The sequence below is a fragment of the Pararge aegeria genome, chromosome Z (genome assembly GCF_905163445.1).
Source record: "Pararge aegeria chromosome Z, ilParAegt1.1, whole genome shotgun sequence".
Classification (NCBI taxonomy): Eukaryota; Metazoa; Arthropoda; class Insecta; order Lepidoptera; family Nymphalidae; genus Pararge; species Pararge aegeria.
The window spans coordinates 21,982,208-22,002,135 of NC_053208.1; the positions used below are offsets into that span (position 1 = coordinate 21,982,208).

Sequence of the window (19,928 nt, forward strand, 5' to 3'; positions counted from 1 at the left end):
AAATGTGAATTACCAACTCAAGATAGAATCGACGTTTTAACGTCGAACCCAGCTATTATCACTAAGGTGTTATTATAATCTTTAAAACCCGCCATCCCGCATTAGACCAGCATCATGCATCAATCCCTCTCATTATATGTGGGTAGCGCGACTGTTTGAGCCGCCACTAGTGTCCTTTGGGTAAAATTCTAGAAATTTCCGATAGCTGCTGTAATCGTGATCCGTTGTCTCTATGCTACGTCACGCGCTTAGATGCTCCGTGACAAACAAAAGCGTCTGTTTACAAGAATAAAAGCACGTTTCCGAACTATACACTATGACTATACAGTCGCTAAAATTAATGCAATTTTCCATTGGTGTAATGTATAGTTAGAACTGAGGAGTACTAATTATACACTACTACTAAATATATACTTAGGGACTGTATATAAGACTATAGGGGCTTATTTGATTCCATTTATCAAATTAAACAAATATCTACGTTAGTACATACGGCATTTGATGAAAAGTTATTTATAACTTTCATATTTTAAGGGTGTTTCTGTCCGTCTGTCTATATGTCCGTTGTATTTACTTGCCCAGATTTTTATTAATATTGGCCTTACTAAAGCATAAGGCATAGTAATTTCAGTAACTCAGCGAGAATTTTTAATTAAGTGCCAAATTTAGTCCAAACTCCATTTCATCATCGTTGTCATCATATCAACCCATTACCGGCCCACTACAGGGCACGGGTCTCCTCCCACAATGAGAAGGTGTTAAGACCGTAGTCCACCACGCTGGCCCAGTGCGGATTGGTGGACTCCACACACTTTTAAAAACATTATTGAGAATTCTTAGGCATGCAGGTTAACTTTACCGTTGAAGCAAGTGATATTTTAATGACTTAAAAAACGCACATAACTTAGAAAGGTTAGAGGTGCGTGCTGGAATTCGAACTCGGCCTCTCGAAAATGAAGTCGAGCTCGGCGGGGTGAGCGCCTAACCGCTGGGCAAAATCCATTTCGTTTAGTTTAAATTAGAATGTCATAGAGAATTTGGGTCAAGCAATGAAAATTTTTGTCCTCAAAATTTTGCTCGAAATGACAAGTAATAAAATTACTAGTTATTTATCCACATGCTGTCCTGTCCTATTTCAAGTTTTGAACAATATTTATCTTTGTAATGATTTTTGAGCCTTCTATTGAAGTTGTTATAGTAAATTGGTAGGTATGGTTGTTACATCGTTATCAACAAAAAGAACATGATTGAAAATTCAAGTGACTGTAAATAGGTGAATAAAAATATTCACGATTTTGACAAAAAAAAGAATGATACACAATTACAACGTTAGCTTGTAAAAAGCTGTGTTTTTGCTAACAGTGTCAGTAATAATATACAAATAACATTCGACCGCGGCCATTGTTTTACACATCGTTAAAACATCTTTCAACACATGGAAACCTAAATTGCATTGTTTTAAAGTAGCCTCAACAGACAACGACATAAGGTCGATAATGCCCCGAGCTTCTATTAAAACAAAAAGTAATTAGAAGGGGGTTATAGGACAAACGTTGCCACCTGTGACCCGTTATAGTTCGAGGAACGGAACTTAACCCTTAAACGCGTCGGGTCACTTGAGCTATAACAATTCTTTACTATAAAAAACCCTTACATTGTATTGAATAAAACAAAGGAACGACCGACGTGTTTTTGCGACTGTTTAAGTATGTTTAAACATGACATAGTCAGGATATTTCGAGGTCCGGACACACTAAACTAGTCTATAATTTTTTAAATAAAAGATCCCATCACACTTCAATAATAAGGTTTCCATGGTTGTAACATAATTTAGAATACGTTTCGAAAAACATATATTAAAGATGTAATTTAATTTAAAAATAATTGTGAAAGACTATGTGCGGTGATTTAGAAGACGTTTTAGATTTAATTTAGTTTTATTTTAGTAGGTAGGTTATTATTATTTATAAATATTAGAAAAGTTATCTTCGTGAACGACTTAGTAGATAAGTAAATTGTTTTTTTACGAATCAATAATTACCGTTGAACGTGCTGACAGATTCTTCAGAATTGGGACTCGGTCAATAGCTAAAAACATTCCTGAGTTATGTACCTACTTTTTGTTGTTGCAAGTTACAATGTTTTTAGAAATCTATTTGAACAGTTAACTAGCCTCGTATGTTAAGTTATAAGCGTTTGAACGGCCAACAAATAGATTATAATTAATTTTAATTTAGCTGATCTCAGTACCTGCTACAATGAATACGATGGACGAGTGGTTTACTCAAATCGGAATGATTAACCCTTCTTCAAACTTCCAGTGGTTCTGGAACACTGTCTAAAGTTGGAAGAGTGTTTGACTCGAGCAGTCTCAAAAGATACTGTCGCAACAGAGTTATTCAGAGAATTGCAAACTACAGCAAGGAGGATACTGAACAATACTGTTTAAACCACAGGAAGTTTAAAATTGAATTTGTAAAGATAAACTAGTAGATAGCGTACCAAATTAAGTAAGCGCAGTAATCATCTTACTGATAATTCCTATGGCGGTAGCTATTTGTGTGTGGAGTTACTCTAAATTGAATCTAATTAAAAACTAGCTCATTCGTTCTACAATAGACACTCCCGTATATCAATAATATCAATTGAACATTCAATAGTTGAAACAATTGATTTAATGTAAACAGTCATTAAAATCGCATTGAAACAACTTGATGGAAAAAGTTGTCTTCAGACATGCTCTCAACCGTCTTACCTACGATATAGGAGGCCTTAGCCCAACAGTGGGATATTACAATCAATTCAAGCAATGTCAATGTATTTAAAAAAAACTAATGACAAAATCCATAAAGATTGATCTTTTATAAAGATTAAAAGACCGCTACCTATTTAAAAAGCTGTTATGCAATGCGCATTAATATTATATGTTACTATTACTCGATATGACTCGTTGCATATTTTCCATTTTATTAGATCCTTTTTATAAAACCCTTTTAAAATAAAGCCAGTGGCATCCGCCACGTCTCTATTAAATACCCGATGTCGTTTTGTAGCTTCATCATCGCCATATAGGTCAAATCGTCTTTAATAAAACCAGTGCCTTACAGTGCTTATCTACACTCTAAAAAAAGAAAGCCAACTAAGAGAGATTTTCTCTTAGTTGACGTTATATAAATTATAACAATTATGATAATAAACATAACAACAAAAGCTGATTAGTTATAGCAGCAAGTTCATTATAGATTGAGCTAACAATGTAGGTATGTTCATTGATTCTAACAAATTAATACGTTGTTTCTATTATTATTTACTTCTTTGTATGATTACATAGATTTTTAATTATTTAGCTTAAACAAGTACGTAAATTGAATCAGTTAAGAATATGCCTTAGTTAAGTAACAATAATAGAAGCAATACAGTTGCCCAGTCCATTGAATTATGATAAACAATCATTATCATCTTATTTGATGTATCTATGTTCTTGTTAGGCTCGTATGGAAACAAGATGCTTGATCACAACAATCACTATCTTGTTAGGAATAACCAATTTTTTTTTAGAGTGTAGTCTAGCTATCCGATAGTAACATATTAAATCAACGATTAGAACCATTTCGAATGCATTAACGAATATTTTGCCAAACGTCAACATATGTCAAATAAAACGTAGATCAATTATTAAATAATTATAAAATAATAAAAAAAATAATCATCTTCATACTAAAAAACGTAACAGCCACAAATTATTTAAGTATCTAGTATTTTTCCGATGGGAATGCTTGCATGTTGATAGCTATCTTTGTAGTTCTTTTAAAGACATGATGTTTTATGTGTTGTTTTGTCGCGATACCTAAATAAGTTGTATCTTATTGCAAATGATCATCATAGCAATTATCCATATATAGTTTCCACAACACTATTAATGGCAAAAGGCTACGAAGTTTTTATTAGCCATCAACTTTAGATCCCCATATCAAATAGGATATGAGTAATTAACTTAACCCCAAAAAAAAACAATAACTTCGCTTAATTATTCTTTTAAAGAACTTGGTAATGAAAGTTACATATATACCGGAGTGAAGGGAGATCTTATCTCTCTGTCTTAGTAGAAGAAGGGGTTTTTTTTTAGAGATAGTAGAATTTATTGTGTTAGAGCTCGTCCGGGGAAGTACTTCTGCAATCCTTATTTCTGCAGTAACGCGGAATTTTTGCAACGCTGTGTTCCGGGCTAAAGGGCGTGGGTGCTGGTAGTTACAGGCGCATGAGGTCTAACAACTCAGGTTGACGGACACAGGATGGCACCTCGCAGCACGGCATGACAGGAATACTCCTGTCATGCCCTGGGATATGTTGTTCTTTTTATAGGCAACCAAATATGACAGAAAAATAAAACTCTTGCATTATATTTGAGTGTCGCACCACAACCCGTGAAAGTTAATTACAGAAAGTCATCATTCAAAACAAACCGTACAATAAAAGATACAATGTTTAAAAAATTATACAAGAAGTGTTTGAGATCATTTCCTTTTTTATATTGTGCTTGTTCTTTAAAACAAAACTCTTCAGACACGTAGGTAAAACGAAACACCTACCTAAAATTAATTATACTTTAGTTCTCTTGCTTCATTAATAGAAACCGCCGAGGGCATTGAGGTACAACAAAAAGTTGTAAAGATAAAATAGAAATAATTATTATAATTAAAACTGCAGCTCCATTGAGATAAAATCAAATTCCGTCTGTAATTGCGTACACAATTCGCCAATTGCCACTGTATGTAATTCAATGTGTAGACGTAACACAATTATAATATTGAAATATGGAACCACAGTACACTACAGCGATTGCGATTTTTAATTAAGATTATAATAATTTAGCGAAATCGGATCTTCTATCTCATAAAAGCTGTTAAGTTTCAGAGTTATTTTAATATAAATGAGTACTAATAACGGTAATGAATATGTATTATTCTTCATACTTAACTTAAAATCGTTTCTTAACTTCTTGAGGTGAAATTCGATGTTCCACGTAACTTCGTTCTGTCAATTACCATACTGGCCAAAGGCGAACTTTGATCTAATCTTAACCTTCCGCAATATTTACAATATCAATTGCAAAAGGGAAGAAATGATGAATGACTGATCCGACTGGTGATGATTCCAGAGATTGGAGCGCTTAAATAAACAAAAAACAAATAAGATTTCAAAAACACAAAAATAAATATACGAAAAACAAAGAATTGGTATATGATAAGATTCGCAGGATGTAAGGAATTATTCACAAAAAATATATTAACTTGAGGCCCATTGAACACAAAACGGCTTGCTCTATCTGCCGTAATTTACTCTCCACTCTTACGCATTTAAGAAAATATACCCACCTCGTCTTTTTTTACCGTGAAAACAGTTACAACGAAATACTTAATTATTTTTTATAACGGTGTATAAATTAGGGGAAACAGACACATGGCTGATTGTTTACGAGTAATTACAAATGCGCCACCTGTTTGCCTTTGAATATGCCGTCTCTGCGCATTAACATTCGTTAGTAAAAAAATTATAGAATAATGTAGGTCTCCAAATGCGTCAAACATGCGGTTTTAGTTCATTCATCTAAGTTCAATATGTCGAGCGTAAACTGTGCTCTGTAAAAGCGATGATAGCCTAGTGGTTAGAGGACTTTGGCTTCCAATGTCGGGAGACAGAGTTCGATCCATGAAACGCACCTCTAATTTTTTGCGAGCTTTATTTAGGAAGTGTGGACAAACTGAAACCTGAAACCTATGACTTTAAGATCGAAAGCGATCGATTTGAAAGCGCTAATATCTATAAAATTTTATTATATCCAAGCGCCTGCAATATTACCAATAAGAGTTATGTATATTAGCGCCATTGCTAATAATAAATGGCACTGCACAGGCGCGCTTTCTATCTAAGCATAATATAATTATGTAAATAAAATTATTAATTTGTATGTTCACGCACATTTGTTTTATTTTAGAAAGTAATAAAAATATCAAAGTTGCACATACGTTTAGTTAAGGAAGATAGATGTAAGCTGACTTTTTGGTTCATCTTTTTTTTAATTTAACGTGGATATAACTTAGAATTTAGCTAACTTTAGATAGATAATCGCAGAAATTATAGTTGATACATAATAAAAGGCATATGAAGGTTTATTCCAAGGAAGAGCCGGGACTAGTTAGCAAGTAGGTACCATAATAACTTCATAACTGAATACTTGATCATGTTTTATTCATATTGAAATATCAAAGCATTTGTCTAGAATATGTCTTTAACTAGTCTGTATTATTGTTTCTAGCTAGGAAAATTGTGAACGAACTTTATCAGTAGTCCGAAAGTTCTAAGTGAACTTTGTATCGGGAACTTTGAAGTAGCGTTTCTTTTGATTCCAGTGTTATTGTTCAAACTTCATTTCCATAGTCTACTCACTAGTGTGGTCTAGTACTTAACGATTCGGTGTAGAAAACACCGTTTCTGTTCACCGGCTTTGAACGAATATAAGATTTCAATTTTTTTTATTTTCTTTTCTGTACATTTTATATCTATTGCTAAAAGCTATATCAAAATCTGTTGTGTTATTCAAAAGATCTAAGCGTAAAAACAGTGGGATCGACTTTTTTATACCAAAATTTTAAATTAATAGTTACTAAAAATGTCATGCCCGCGTTAAATGGTGCTAAGAATGCGATAAACAACCATGATCACCTTAGACCAATAAATTAGCTAGTTCTGTCATAAGTTAAGTGAAATAATATGGCACCTAATTTCTTGTATTTATTTAGGGTTGAATCTATAAATAACACGATATAATATCGTGATTTCAATAGATATTTTATGACAAACATTCGTTAATAACGTTAAAGCGTTTACATATCTTTTGCCTGATGCCAAATGAGCCAAACTATGTTTTTGATACAAGAGTGTCGATTTAAATACCAGATTATTGAAAACAGTATTCTATGCTATAAAGGTGTATGTTTGTCGACAGTCTTTTAAAATCAAATAACACCTAAATATGTTTTCCATAATACATTATGAATTACATGTACCTAAATAATAACAATTCATGTTTGTTCATTGTTCTATTGCCCACCAAAAAATGATGAAAATCTATATTGGTTCTGTTAGTACCAGGCCACAGATATGTTATATCGACTACCCACTTCTTTCTAACGTAACTGTTTAGATAACAGTTAAGTATTACAAATCGATGATGTCTGCTTAGTTTACGTCTAAGACTTGTATTTAGAAACCTTACTATGAACTCCCACAGTGAATCCATGCACTGTGCACTTATTAATTTTTAACTAAGCTTCCTCATTGTAAATTTGTAAATAATGACAATAGTACTTAACACATTATGGACTTAATCAACCTGTGATGTTTATGTATATTATTTTTTAATGATGTTGTATTAACTATCTAACTTTAAAACCTCTGTAGGTAATTGAAGGGAGGAGGTTTGACTCGCTGGGTGGGATTAATTTATTTTTCTATATTTGTTAAGTAGTACTTGTAATTATTAAGTTGAATAGGCATTTTTAATACTCCTATATTGCGTCCTATTACTTCAGTGTAATAAGTAATTAAATACTTAAAAACAAATTATAATATTAGATAAACAAAATCATCCAACTTATTATTGTATAAAATTTTATTTAAGTAAATAGTATAGGTACGAAGTAAAACAGGCCTGTTTTGATTATCTGTCGGGTTTGGCTCTCGGGAGCAAATTAAAGTGGATTTTAAGTTCTTGGAGAAGAATGCATAATATTCTTTGCCATTGGAGGAAAAAACACTTGGCTACAAATTACGCTGGTTCTGTAATTTTGATTTGTAGTTATCCTTAGTAATTAAAGACTGTTAGAATTATTCTTCCTGTTTAAAAAATCCCACTTCAAAAGACTGAAATGATTATATATCATATATCCAATATATTAAGGAATTAAATATTAATTATTTGGTCTACCGTTTATTTAAAAAAAACCATTCGAATTTAAATATTTTTTAGGTTACTTTGTAAATGTGATTTGAGGTAGGTACGTAAATATTTTGGTTATATTATAAAGACTTAGAGTAATAAGTACATTATTTAATAAATTTTTGCCATTAAATGAGTGTTTTATTTATTTTAATACAATTTAATATTTATTTTAATACAATTTTAATCAATTTCTTTCTTTAAATATAGATTTTCCAGAGGTCAGTATGTAGGGGTTTTATTTTTTTAATTATTTTGCAAGTTAAGGTGAATTCACGCTACAAACGATGCACTGGTATGAACATGCTACTAAAGGTTTATATATGAGTACTATCTTAATTTTGAAACAGACGGACCTAATTTTTAAACGGACAGGTTCAGAAAGTCCAATTTGAAAAACTTAAAAGCATGTCTCCAGCACAGATTTTAATATTCTAAATTGTGTGAAAAATTTATGAATCTAATATATTTTCTTTATAAATACTCCTTTTAGCACCGAGTCTTATAAGTGCCCTGGCCGAGCACTTTTAACTCTTATTGAAGGACGAATTACTTTTTTTTTATTTTATTAAATTATCGCATATATAACCTCTATTTCATCATTTTGATGCCAACTTTCGAAAAAAAAATAGATGTATGAACGCTTGAAAAGAAGACTATTTGAATAAAGAAAGATGGACTTGATAATATACCGTATGTGTTACGGCGTAGTGTGAATGCACTTTTATGACAACTTAACTGTGTGAAAAGTTAAACACACAGATATCATAATTTATTTTTAAGTAACATATCGGTACATAAATCTATTTTTCTCATGATAAGCTTGTAAAAAAGATCTATGTACCGCCGTATGACATGTTTATACACTTTAATAAAAATTGTGAGATATTATTTAACGGTATTATTCGTTCAATCTTCGGCGCTTCGTGTTGAAGTTTGCATGCGAATATTGTGGCTCGAACGTGAGCTGCTTATGATTGGTTGTACTTTGAACGCATGTTTTTGGACGCAGGTTGAACGCCGCAGCTTGGCCTTGCCCTTACGAAAATATTATTCTGATATTTTAGATGTGTGCTTTAATGTAGAATACATAATGGAGTGCATAATGTGTTTGATCAGCAAAGCTAAAAAAAACTTAGTGCTATAAGGCATGTTTGAAGTGGACGCCAACGTAGCATAAAATAGGAAGTTGTTTTTATTTATCATTCTGGTGTGTGTGTGTGTGTGTGTGTGTGTAAGTGTGGGTCGAATTGATATTGACATTATTATTTTATATCCAACTTTTGGCTGCTCAATAAATATCCCTGAGGCAAGAGGCGAGCCTTAGATGAAATATTCATTTCTCAATTCTCACCTCTTTAAAGTGCATACCCACTGCTCCTAAATCTTGCTCAAAAGCGTTGGCTATAAGAATTATATGATATATATATGACATATTAGTGATAATGACCGAGACCTTAAGGTACTTTCGAAGCAACCCGATCCACAAAATCAATTACCTGACTCAGGAGTTCCGAACTAGATATTAATGAGAACTAAAAAGTACATAATCCAATAAGTACATAACAAATCTTGGACCTGGGAGCCACTCGTGATGCCTATTCTAACAAGTGAAATGTGCTGTTTTACTTGCGGCGCCCACCCTTCGGCCCTCGCGTGTCTAAAACCAGTCTGCGATCAACTATCAGTCCTAATATCGCATAGTTATTATCTCTTTTTCAAATTATGTTTATTGAGGTTTATTCAAGAACACAGTACCTAACTTATTTAACATAATAAATATTGTTGTTTGACTTGGATATTTTAGTAACAAAAAACATAATGGAGGTTGACAGGTCGGTCTTGAAAATTATGCCAAAAACTAAAACAACACAACAAGTCTGTCTTCAAGCTTGCAGAAGTATGTTGTAATGTTAGCAAGAAGAAGAAAAATGTTGTGATTCTTTAGAATAATTCAAACCACTATAATTTTTAATGGTTTTTTACCTACACTTGGAGGAAATATAAATTTTATATAACATTTTGCATTTCATATTATATTAACACGAGCCTTTTCATTTCCAGCAGATAGCTACCAGTACCAGCTGCAGTCTATGTGGCAGAAATGCTGGAACACCAACCAGAGCATTGTGCACAATCTGAGGTTCCGCGAGCGTGGGCCCTTGAAGTCCTGGCGCCCGGAGACTATGGCTGAGGCTATATTCTCTGTTCTGAAGGAGGGGCTGTCCCTCTCTCAGGCTGCACGAAAATATGACATTCCGTACCCAACCTTTGTGCTGTATGCAAACAGGGTGCATAACATGTTGGGACCCAGCGCCGATGGCGGTGCAGGTATGTGACATTTAGTGTATTTGGACAATGCTTTTGGCAAATGAATGTTTTATAATCGAGAAATATAGCAAACTTACCTTCTTACTTTAATGGAAATAAGGTTCATTTTTATAGCGCAGTACACGTTGTTCAATCTAGTTTCTACTTGTAGAAATATATTATATTATCGTCATCATCATCAACCCATTACGGTCCACTACAGGGCACGGGTCTCTCTCTCAGAATAAGAAAGGTTTAGACCGTAGTCTACTACGCTGGCAAAGTGCGGATTGGTAGACTTCACACGGCCTTGAGAACATTATGGGTAACTCTTAGGCATGCACATTTTCTCAAGATGTTTCCTTCGTTAAAGGGTGATGTTTAATTGCTTAAATCAAAAATGCAAATTAATTCAGAAACTTAGAGCTATTATCAATTGATGTTTTTAAGAAACAATTTTATAATTCTAGATCTATTTATTCATTTTGAAGCATTTTTGTCTATTTGCTTGACTTCTTCAATTGCCTTTATTACGGAGTTTAGCTATCATTAAAGTGATATTACTTTTCGTTCAGCAGAATTACGTTGTGTGCCTTCTTAGACTTTTCCTTAAAGCAGTTGGTAGTCTTATGATTCTGGGTTACAATAAACCTCTTGCTTTATTTCAACTTCTTGTAAACTATCTGCAAGTAGCAGGAATTTCGGATGCATTCTTTAGAAATACCTATCTTAATGTCGTTTGACGTCGTTTGAAGAACTTCTCTACACACGTTGATCCTCAGCGTTCTTCAAACGACTGTGAGGGCAGAATGCCTAAAAACTTGTCTAAAACTTTGCAATGAATTTCTCGAAAACAACATTCGTTTGCCACCCGCTAAGCCTCTGAAGCGAGTTTCTGATTGAGTTTGGCGTCTACTTGTAAAACTAGTGGTTTAAACTCAAGTGCGAAATTACTAAATATACGTATTTCGCTAGTTTTAAACATACTATGATCGTCATAAAACATAATTTTTTAGAATAATTGTAACCAAAGATCAGTCAGAAACCTGTGAAACATTCTTATTCTTGTGTAAGACTCGGTAGTAATATACGATAGACATATGATAATTAATTGCGTGTGCTAGTAAAATATTCCAAGAACAAAAACTATGGCGAGCTCTAGTTGTCTGTCTCCTTCTCCCACGAGTCAAAACTTCCAGAAAGAGAAAACAATAGGTCGTTTTACATGACCATATCAAGCAAATAGGGTTTATGATCACGCAATTCTTGCTTCACGTGTTTAATTGTATATTTAATAGATTGGAAAATTTCTTAGAGTAATAATTTTATTATTGCATTGCGAACTGTTTTTATATGTATATAAAAACATGTTTATATAATATATAATAATAATATAATTATATGTGCTAATGCAGGATTAAGTATATATTTTATTACAGTAAATTTATTAAGTATGTGCCACGTAAAATGTCGGTCATTTCACGAGGCACATACATAATTCAGACGGTTTGGACAATTTATACCAGAATTTATATAATTGTACGAGAACGAGTGCTTTTGTTATTTAATGAAATTGTGTTATAAGAAGCACTCATTCGCATTTTAATTGTATAAATCGTCCATCGCGCTTGTTCTTTTTCGTGACACGTATTATCTGTAATAAATAAGGCATTTGCGATTTTTTCTATTTGTTTTCATGATTTATTGTAACATCCTATTTTTATATTTGCCAATGAAGTTGCTTTAAAGAAAAGTTTACGGTCTATTTTTTATATTTTGTTTCATTTTCAGCGACTTCATTAGAAAGTTTTATGAAATATAAAATTTGGAACGTTCAAATAACTAAATTAGCAAATATGAAAAATTGCAACGTTCACATCTGCTAATTTATTTAGTGTCAGTTTTCATTTGGAAAAGTGCACCTTGCAAATGTGCAACTATGTAGTATATTTAGAGAACCCCTTTCCCCTTTACTTAAGCCTGTCGTGAACTGAGCTGGGCTTTTTTAATTCCTCGTTGTATGGTAGGTAAGTAACAATTACTTTTTAAAACTTATATTTGTTACATATTATCATTGAATTGTTGAATTGAAAGGTTCATTAGTGATATATTTGTTTAAAAACTATATGGTTGTAAAATATATAGAACCGCTCATATTCTAAAGAAGAGTCGACTTCTTCTTAGCTCTGTACAGCGACTTCGCCGGCAAAGACGATATTCCCCGACTTCTGACGTCATCCGGATATGGCTCACACCACGGCCTCGGAGGCGTGCGTACTAATCACCGTCCGAAACCCTTTCGCCGCCTGAGCCCGAGGTTCAGTCTCACATGAGGCGCCCTCAGGCCGACGATCCCTTCGCTTCTTCAAGCCATAGGGTTTAGACACTTCCTGGTAGAGCCCCATTCCGAGGCACGCCAACAAGCCCGCGTTACTCTGTTAAAATCATAATGGTTAGCGAGCTACACACAATCCATAAAAAACTTGTTACTTTTAGTCTTCAAAAGTAACAGAGGCCAAGAACCAGTGCCGGATAAAAGCTATGGCCTGTAGCAAATTTGAGAAAGCGGCTTTGGAATTGCTTTAGTATTAAATTACCGATACATATATATATCCTATACTATATATAAAGTACTATATTATATATACTATACTATACTATATATACTATACTATATATACTATTATACCTATATATAAAGCGTATGTAACACGGTTTTAGATTTAGTAAGGGCTTCTAAAACATAAGATATATCTAAAACACTCTTCATATCAATAGAAATCTAATGTAAATATTCTTCGGGCTTAGGTATATGAAAAAGTTGAAGACAGAGAAGTTTTAAATAAATTTTATTCTGGAATTCCCCTGCAAGTATTGTGGCGTTGTCAACTTGCAACAAAATAATGTGTTCAAAGAAAGGCCAGCGCTCACTTTTAGCATAACTTCTTCAGGCTTCCCTACTTGACAATTTTATTTTGCGCTCAGTCACGTCACTTTGAGCATAACTTCTACAAAGTCTTACCTTGTCAAGTGACAGTGATATTTTATCCTCATCATTTGAGACCTGTAGAAGTTTCTGTATTTTCCGTAGCCATTTCGCAAAGCACTGGCCAATCAGCAAATAATTTCAAAGTTCAACAAATACATAAAAAACTAAAATCTGTAACTTAACGTAAAAATTATGATGTTGGTATACACAAACATTCCCTTACACTACCTACCATACAATGAGATTTATGAAGAGCATTGCACAACTCCTGAGACGTTAGAGAAATTCCCGCAAATATTTGTTATGGCATAAACTATTGGGCATAAAGGTCAAGTTTTGAGAGATGAAATCACCAAAAATCGAGAGCTATATGGATGTTGCTTAATGATCATCATCATCAGCTTTCAAGTGTCAACGGCTCAAGATGGGTTAAGAGTGCGTCGTAACAAACAGTCCAACATCCCGCCACTTCCAATTACTGACATAAGGTCATCTGCCAAACCAGCTGGAGCTTGTCCAATACGGATCACTAGTCCTGAAATAGATACATATAATCCAACAGCCATCGGGTTTTGAAACGACCACTTAAACTTCATCTAGCTTATTCTATGAGCTACACTGTGACTGTGCCCCGAAAAAATTCAACCCACCTACAAGCGCGCAGGCGAACTCTTAGTTTCTAAACATTTTTCTTATGAGTGGTGATTTGTGAAAGAAAATTGTCTGTTGGAAAAATTACTATTTTGAGTTTTCTGACACAAAAAAGTCAAAATTAGAAAATTTAAATTTTAAATTTAATTAGTACAAATTGGAAATATCCGTTCAGGTTCCATTTTCCTCACCACCTGTACATAGGGTACTCAAACCAAGAACTCCATCTTTCTCCATCTTACATCTTTCATCACTTACATGGCTTAAGCAGCCAAGCTAAAATGCTGAGGTACACTGTTATCCCGAAGTAACGTTATCCTCTCGTTGACCAACGCCCTTTGAATATGGATTTATATGCTATGTCGACACAATTGTTTTGTCATCTCTCTATCATGAATTACTTTATGATCTAAGCTAAGTAATTTATGTCTTGACAAATATACACGCGACATTCGAGAAGTTCTGCTCTGTCTGTTCACGCTTTACGGTTGTGACTCGTTGCAGATTTAAGACCCAAAGGTCGCGGGCGGCCTCAGCGCATCCTGTTGGGCGTGTGGCCGGACGAGCACATCCGCGGAGTCATCCGCGCCGTCGTGTTCCGCGACTCGCACGCCGCACACGCTGCGCACGCCGTGCACGCCTCGCACCACATCAAGGAGGAGGTGCTCCCCGTCTATCCTGCCATCACGGTCAGTATTGCGATCACCCCGCTCCCAAATCAGTCACCTATTTCGTATCCCCAATCAAACCAAGTCCAAGTGAACCAGCTCGCTTACAGTTTGCGCGTTTGATTCGATGCTTATTTATATATTCGATGCTATTCCATGTGCTAATGCGAACATGCTCGTGCACTGCAGTTGTGGCAATGTCTGAGCGATTATAATCGTTTTATAATTAATTGGAGTTTCAGTCGATTAGATGTCATAAATGTAATGTATTTCCAGTGTGTTAGGTGCCTTTGTGATTCGGTCGTGTACGCTGAAGTAGCTTTGCGAAAGGAGGTAGATGTAAAGCGGGTACTCATGTGCGAACGCGTGTTACAGGATGGTATGACTCCGGTACCGAATGTTTACCCCGTGCCGTGCGGCAACGGGCGCGACGGCGGCGTGTCCCCCAACGCCGCTGCCGCCGCTGCCGTGGCCGCCGTGGCGCACGGCCTGCGCCGCCAGATGTGCAACATGGTGGTGGCCGCGCAGAGACCACCCGACCATCAGACACATCTCGGCTTGCCACCGATGCCACTGCAGTCCCCGCGCCTGCCGTCGCCGCTCACCGCCGGCCTGGAGTCCCCGCTGTGCTCTCCGCCGCCGCCCGGCCACGCTCTCGAGCCGCCAAAGCCCGCCGACCCATTCCGACCCTTCGCCTCGCCAAGACCTGACAGCCGCTACAGTGAACGCGACGTCGTCGCTGAGATCACCGACATGGGCCCACCCAAGACCCCGGTATCGATGAGCAAGAACGGCAAGGAGATGTCGATGCCCGTGAAGATGGAGCTGCCTCCAGCAGAGGCCCGCGCTGAGAACATCTGAAGCGAGGCCGCGGGCGCGGCGCCGGTGCACGCCCCGGTGGGCGTTCCCCCGCCGCTGCCCGCTTACCCGTACTTCGTCCCCAACCGCAACTCCATCGGCTACTTCTAAGCCGGCGGCGCGGGACGGGCACCGGCGAGGCGACGCGGCCGCGCGACACCGCACGCCTAGCCAAGTGCCACAAGTATTTAATCATTCATTATGATTTTATCGGCATTACTTTATTATATTTAACTAATTATTATTTAAAGTGGACTCGCTGTGCAATACGTTGCTTGTTGTTTAGTTACGAATTTCGTATTATTATGAAAGAATATTTTTAGTTGAATTACCTACTATTATTAGTTTTTGTATACATCGTTCGTTTATGTATGTTTGGATTACACATTAATTAAGTAAGTATACCTATATTTTTTGCTAATATAGAAGGAGCAGGACGCCGAGCGGCGAACCACTGCGTCGCCGCTCGCGCGCTCTCCCGAACACTAATATTACGTGTAAGCTTATAACGACTTAGATCCATCTGTGAACGTAGAGATATCAAAATTTAAAACATTTGGCCAGATTCAAAAGACTGTTTGGTATACCTATTCATTATAAATCAGCTACCTACATACATACATATGCATAAGCAAATTTCATCATTATAAATTAGCTCTAGTTTAAATTAAAGCATAGATGTATGTTTTATTTGATCGTGAAGTCTATGTCAGTTTCTCTATAGCAAGATATCGGTGTTTGTTGTTGCTTACGGCTTTCCCGGGCGCCTCGCCACGCGAGCCTCGCGGTCGTGCTCCGGGCGCCCGAGTAGACTTAGAGATCGCCAAATGTAACATAGATGTATTTTAGCGAGTAGTGATTGTTCCAAATGTTAGGCTAAATAGAGTTCGGGGCTCGACCGACCTCTCAGCATTAACTTTTAAATATCATATCGATGTCGCTCAGCTTTCTGTGTCTCTTAAAGTTCCTCGTGCCTGTCAAGCTATTCTATTTAGCATTTAGATAACAATCGGTCGATTGCAACACTAGGTTGTTTACGACGACATGCGTAAACACATCTCTGTGTCGGCATTATAACTACATCTCCATAGAACTTTCATTCGGATTATAATAATTGTACCCAACTGAAACGTGTAGCCGCGCTTTATGTCTATTGCTAATACTATAATAGATTTTAAGAACTTATTAATCGATGTTCTAGTGTTGTGATCGCAAAATATTAAAAAAAATACAAAAACATAATTGTGTATCGATGTTATTGATGTAACAGATCATTGGTTAATGTAAGGAGGAACATCGGCTTGCCCATTTTAGTTTTAGGAGCACTAAGATCGCCGAGCAAGCGACGGCTACCATCTTTCGTCTGCTAACCTACCTATTGTGTAGCTTTTAGAGTACCTATATATACATTTCAATTAACTTAGATATTAGCTGTGTAACTTATTCGTAGCATTCAGTATTCACGCCGGCGACACGACACCGACCGGCTTACTGACGACCTGCGTGACGTTAAATCGGACGAAGTAAAAAAGCGCCATAGGATCTCATATTGTCGTTGGCGCGAATACACAGTATCGTATAATATAATATATTATGTATATGTACAAATTTGTTTTAACACCTTCCTATTACAAAGTTATTTTATTACACACTTTCGGCGGGAAAAATTGTAGCGTACTGATCTTCTTGCCGCAAGGGTATACCATGATTTAGATATTGTTGGAAGAAAATCGTTGGAGTTATCACATAAAATATTGATGGGGAGGGCGGACCGCGAGCGAATACCTACTAAACAGTTGTTGAAAACACACTTTAGATATTCGGTAATGTAACAGCGAAGACACATTTACGTACCCGGGTAGGGATTTTGAACGATCAATAAGTGATTCCGCGATCGTAACGGATCGTGCGATTGCTCGCGTATTACCTGTGTCGCTCAGGGGGACGCCTACGCGAGTCTCGTCGCATTACTAGCTCGAGAAGCATGTTAAACATAAGTCTTCATGTGGCCTTGATATCTCGCTATTGTTTGGAATATGAATTATCTGGTTTGGTTAAAGTTTGGAAACTAGTGTATAAAAAGAGACCAAATTATTAAAAAGACATTTGCGATTCAGATCTAGTGTTGATGAAACTTTTGGCTATCCTTTTGGAAATAAAGTTAACTATAGGAAAAATTTAAAAAAAAATTATATAAACGGCCTATACGTTTCGGAAGAATTGCGTAAATTTGGTAAATGTTACTACGCATATTTTCTATTGTGTAAGTTTAGGCTAATGTGTTCAAAAACTAAATGAAATTTTTTGAAAAAGTAGAAAGTGCCTTCCAAATTTTTGACCACGGTAAGTGTTGGAACGGGTGCGGCGATGATCGGCTGGAAGCGGCCCGTGACGGCGCGGCGCGGCGAGACGATGTCGTGCACGACCTCGTGCGTAGACGTGCGAGCTCGTGCGGTATCGTGCGACGCGCCTCGCCGTCATTCGACCGCACTGTACGTGCTTAACTATAAAAAGTTAGACTAATAAAAATTCAAAATTATTATATAAAAAATTAAATACATATGACTATTATATAGTAAAAAATATACTAAAAATATATATTCGGCCGAAGTGGTATTACCCTGAGAGGCAAGCGTTAGCTGACTATTCGGCATCAAAATTGACTCTATTATATTATTTTCTTTATAAATAATTAACAAAAATCGGAAAACAATGCATACACATGCAATGTGCCATTTGTTTGAACTGATGACGTTCGTTTTTGTATCACACTTGGATTTTGTAGTTATAATATAATTAATTAATTTATTGTACTGAATTGAAAGTATACATTTCAATTAGGTGCATAAAGTATAAGTGACTAATATTATGTTGTCGTTAGTTAAGTAAAGATTACTTGTATGTAGTAATATTGTACCTACATCTGATAAGGCGATTGTTCTGATAGGTAGGTACCTTATTCCTGTTCTGACCCTTCGAATCTGACGGCACGTACGTGTCCTGTATTGCATGACAATTATTTAAAGTTCTGCGCCCGGAAACTGTACGGCATTGAAGTCTTGGCTACGTGTGACGCATTATATGACGTCAAATTGGACACGTCTTGAACAACGACAATAAAATGTCATACCTAATTACATTCGATGTTAGATATTAGATTTCATGCGTAGTGATGATTTCAATGACATATATAAGGGCCCAGGGGCCTAATTCTCTATGACATACAATTTTCGATTATATTTAATGTTCTCGTAAATACACACTGGAACGTTTATTGTGACGCCAATGACAACACCTATACTTTGGGACGTCACAAATCAAGGTTATGCGTGTGTCACAATGTCATACTGAATTATGGCCTAGCATATATATTCTTTTGTGATAAAAATGCATATATTATATTTTTAATTATTTCTACTATGTTTACAATTTTATTTATTACATATTAGTTAAATCCTTCCGCCATTTTGGGCATAAAGTATTTAATTTCTTTACCTGCAGAGTAACCAAAAACTTTTTTTTTATCAATTGAAGTATTGTATTAATTTACACGTGACTGTTTAGTTTTAAGTAGTTTTCCCCGTGGGTATATTATCAAATAGAACATATTTAAGAGTATGATTTGCTTCTGGATCTAATATTTTAGAAGCATAAAACTATTTTCAATTCCATAGTTTTTTTTATCATTCCTTTGTAGGAAATGATTGGGTATATGTTTTATTACTGGTAAATTGACACATAGATATCCCGATTGTGAGCTTTTTTTATATATATATTTGAGGCATCTATCTCCGTATATTCAGTTTTTTATTCCACTTTATCGCAACATTCATTTTGCAACAAATTCGGACTGATATGTCATAAAAACGGGCCCACATTCGGTATGACATTAAAATCGTATCGTACTTTGTAAATTTTTGACTTCAAATAGATAGTTCTTGTGTAAAGTCAAAAAGTAACAAAACCTTATTGTTTTGGTTTAGACACCTATTCATACAAGAAGTATAAAAGGTCGATAAATGTGGATCTAATTATTATGCTCACTTTAAGTATATAACACCTACCGTTATAGATTCTTTGTGTCGATTTTCATATAATTTGATCTCTATACCCTGTCTAGAGACAGACAGACAGATCAAATTATATGAAAATCGACTAAAAGGAAATAATGGAATCTACCCACTAAGTAACTAATAAAAGTATCTAATCATTATTTGATTTCATATTTAAATATTGAAATTTAATATGTCCGAAATATTTTATTTATATGGTTAATAAACACGCTGTATTAATAATTTTACCCATTGAGTAAAGATTAGTATTTATTTTTAGTATATTAATTATATTGTGCAAATGGAATCGAAACTTTTATTTTTAACGGCTGAAAAAACACAGGAATGATAAAAATAACAATTACTTATATAAAATTAAAATGTAACATTTTAATTTTAAG

General features: G+C 35.4%; 1 protein-coding gene across 1 annotated transcript in view; it reads left to right on the forward strand.

Moving 5' to 3' along the window:
• LOC120636658 overlaps positions 1–15,768 on the forward strand; it is a 533,873-nt gene extending 518,105 nt beyond the window's left edge. The window contains exons 8-10 of the mRNA XM_039908219.1: positions 10,064–10,330; positions 14,454–14,638; positions 14,993–15,768. Of these exons, the coding sequence (XP_039764153.1) occupies positions 10,064–10,330; positions 14,454–14,638; positions 14,993–15,478 (938 nt within the window). The 3' untranslated portion in view covers positions 15,479–15,768. The remainder of the gene's footprint in view (positions 1–10,063; positions 10,331–14,453; positions 14,639–14,992) is intronic.
• Positions 15,769–19,928: the final 4,160 nt, after the last annotated feature.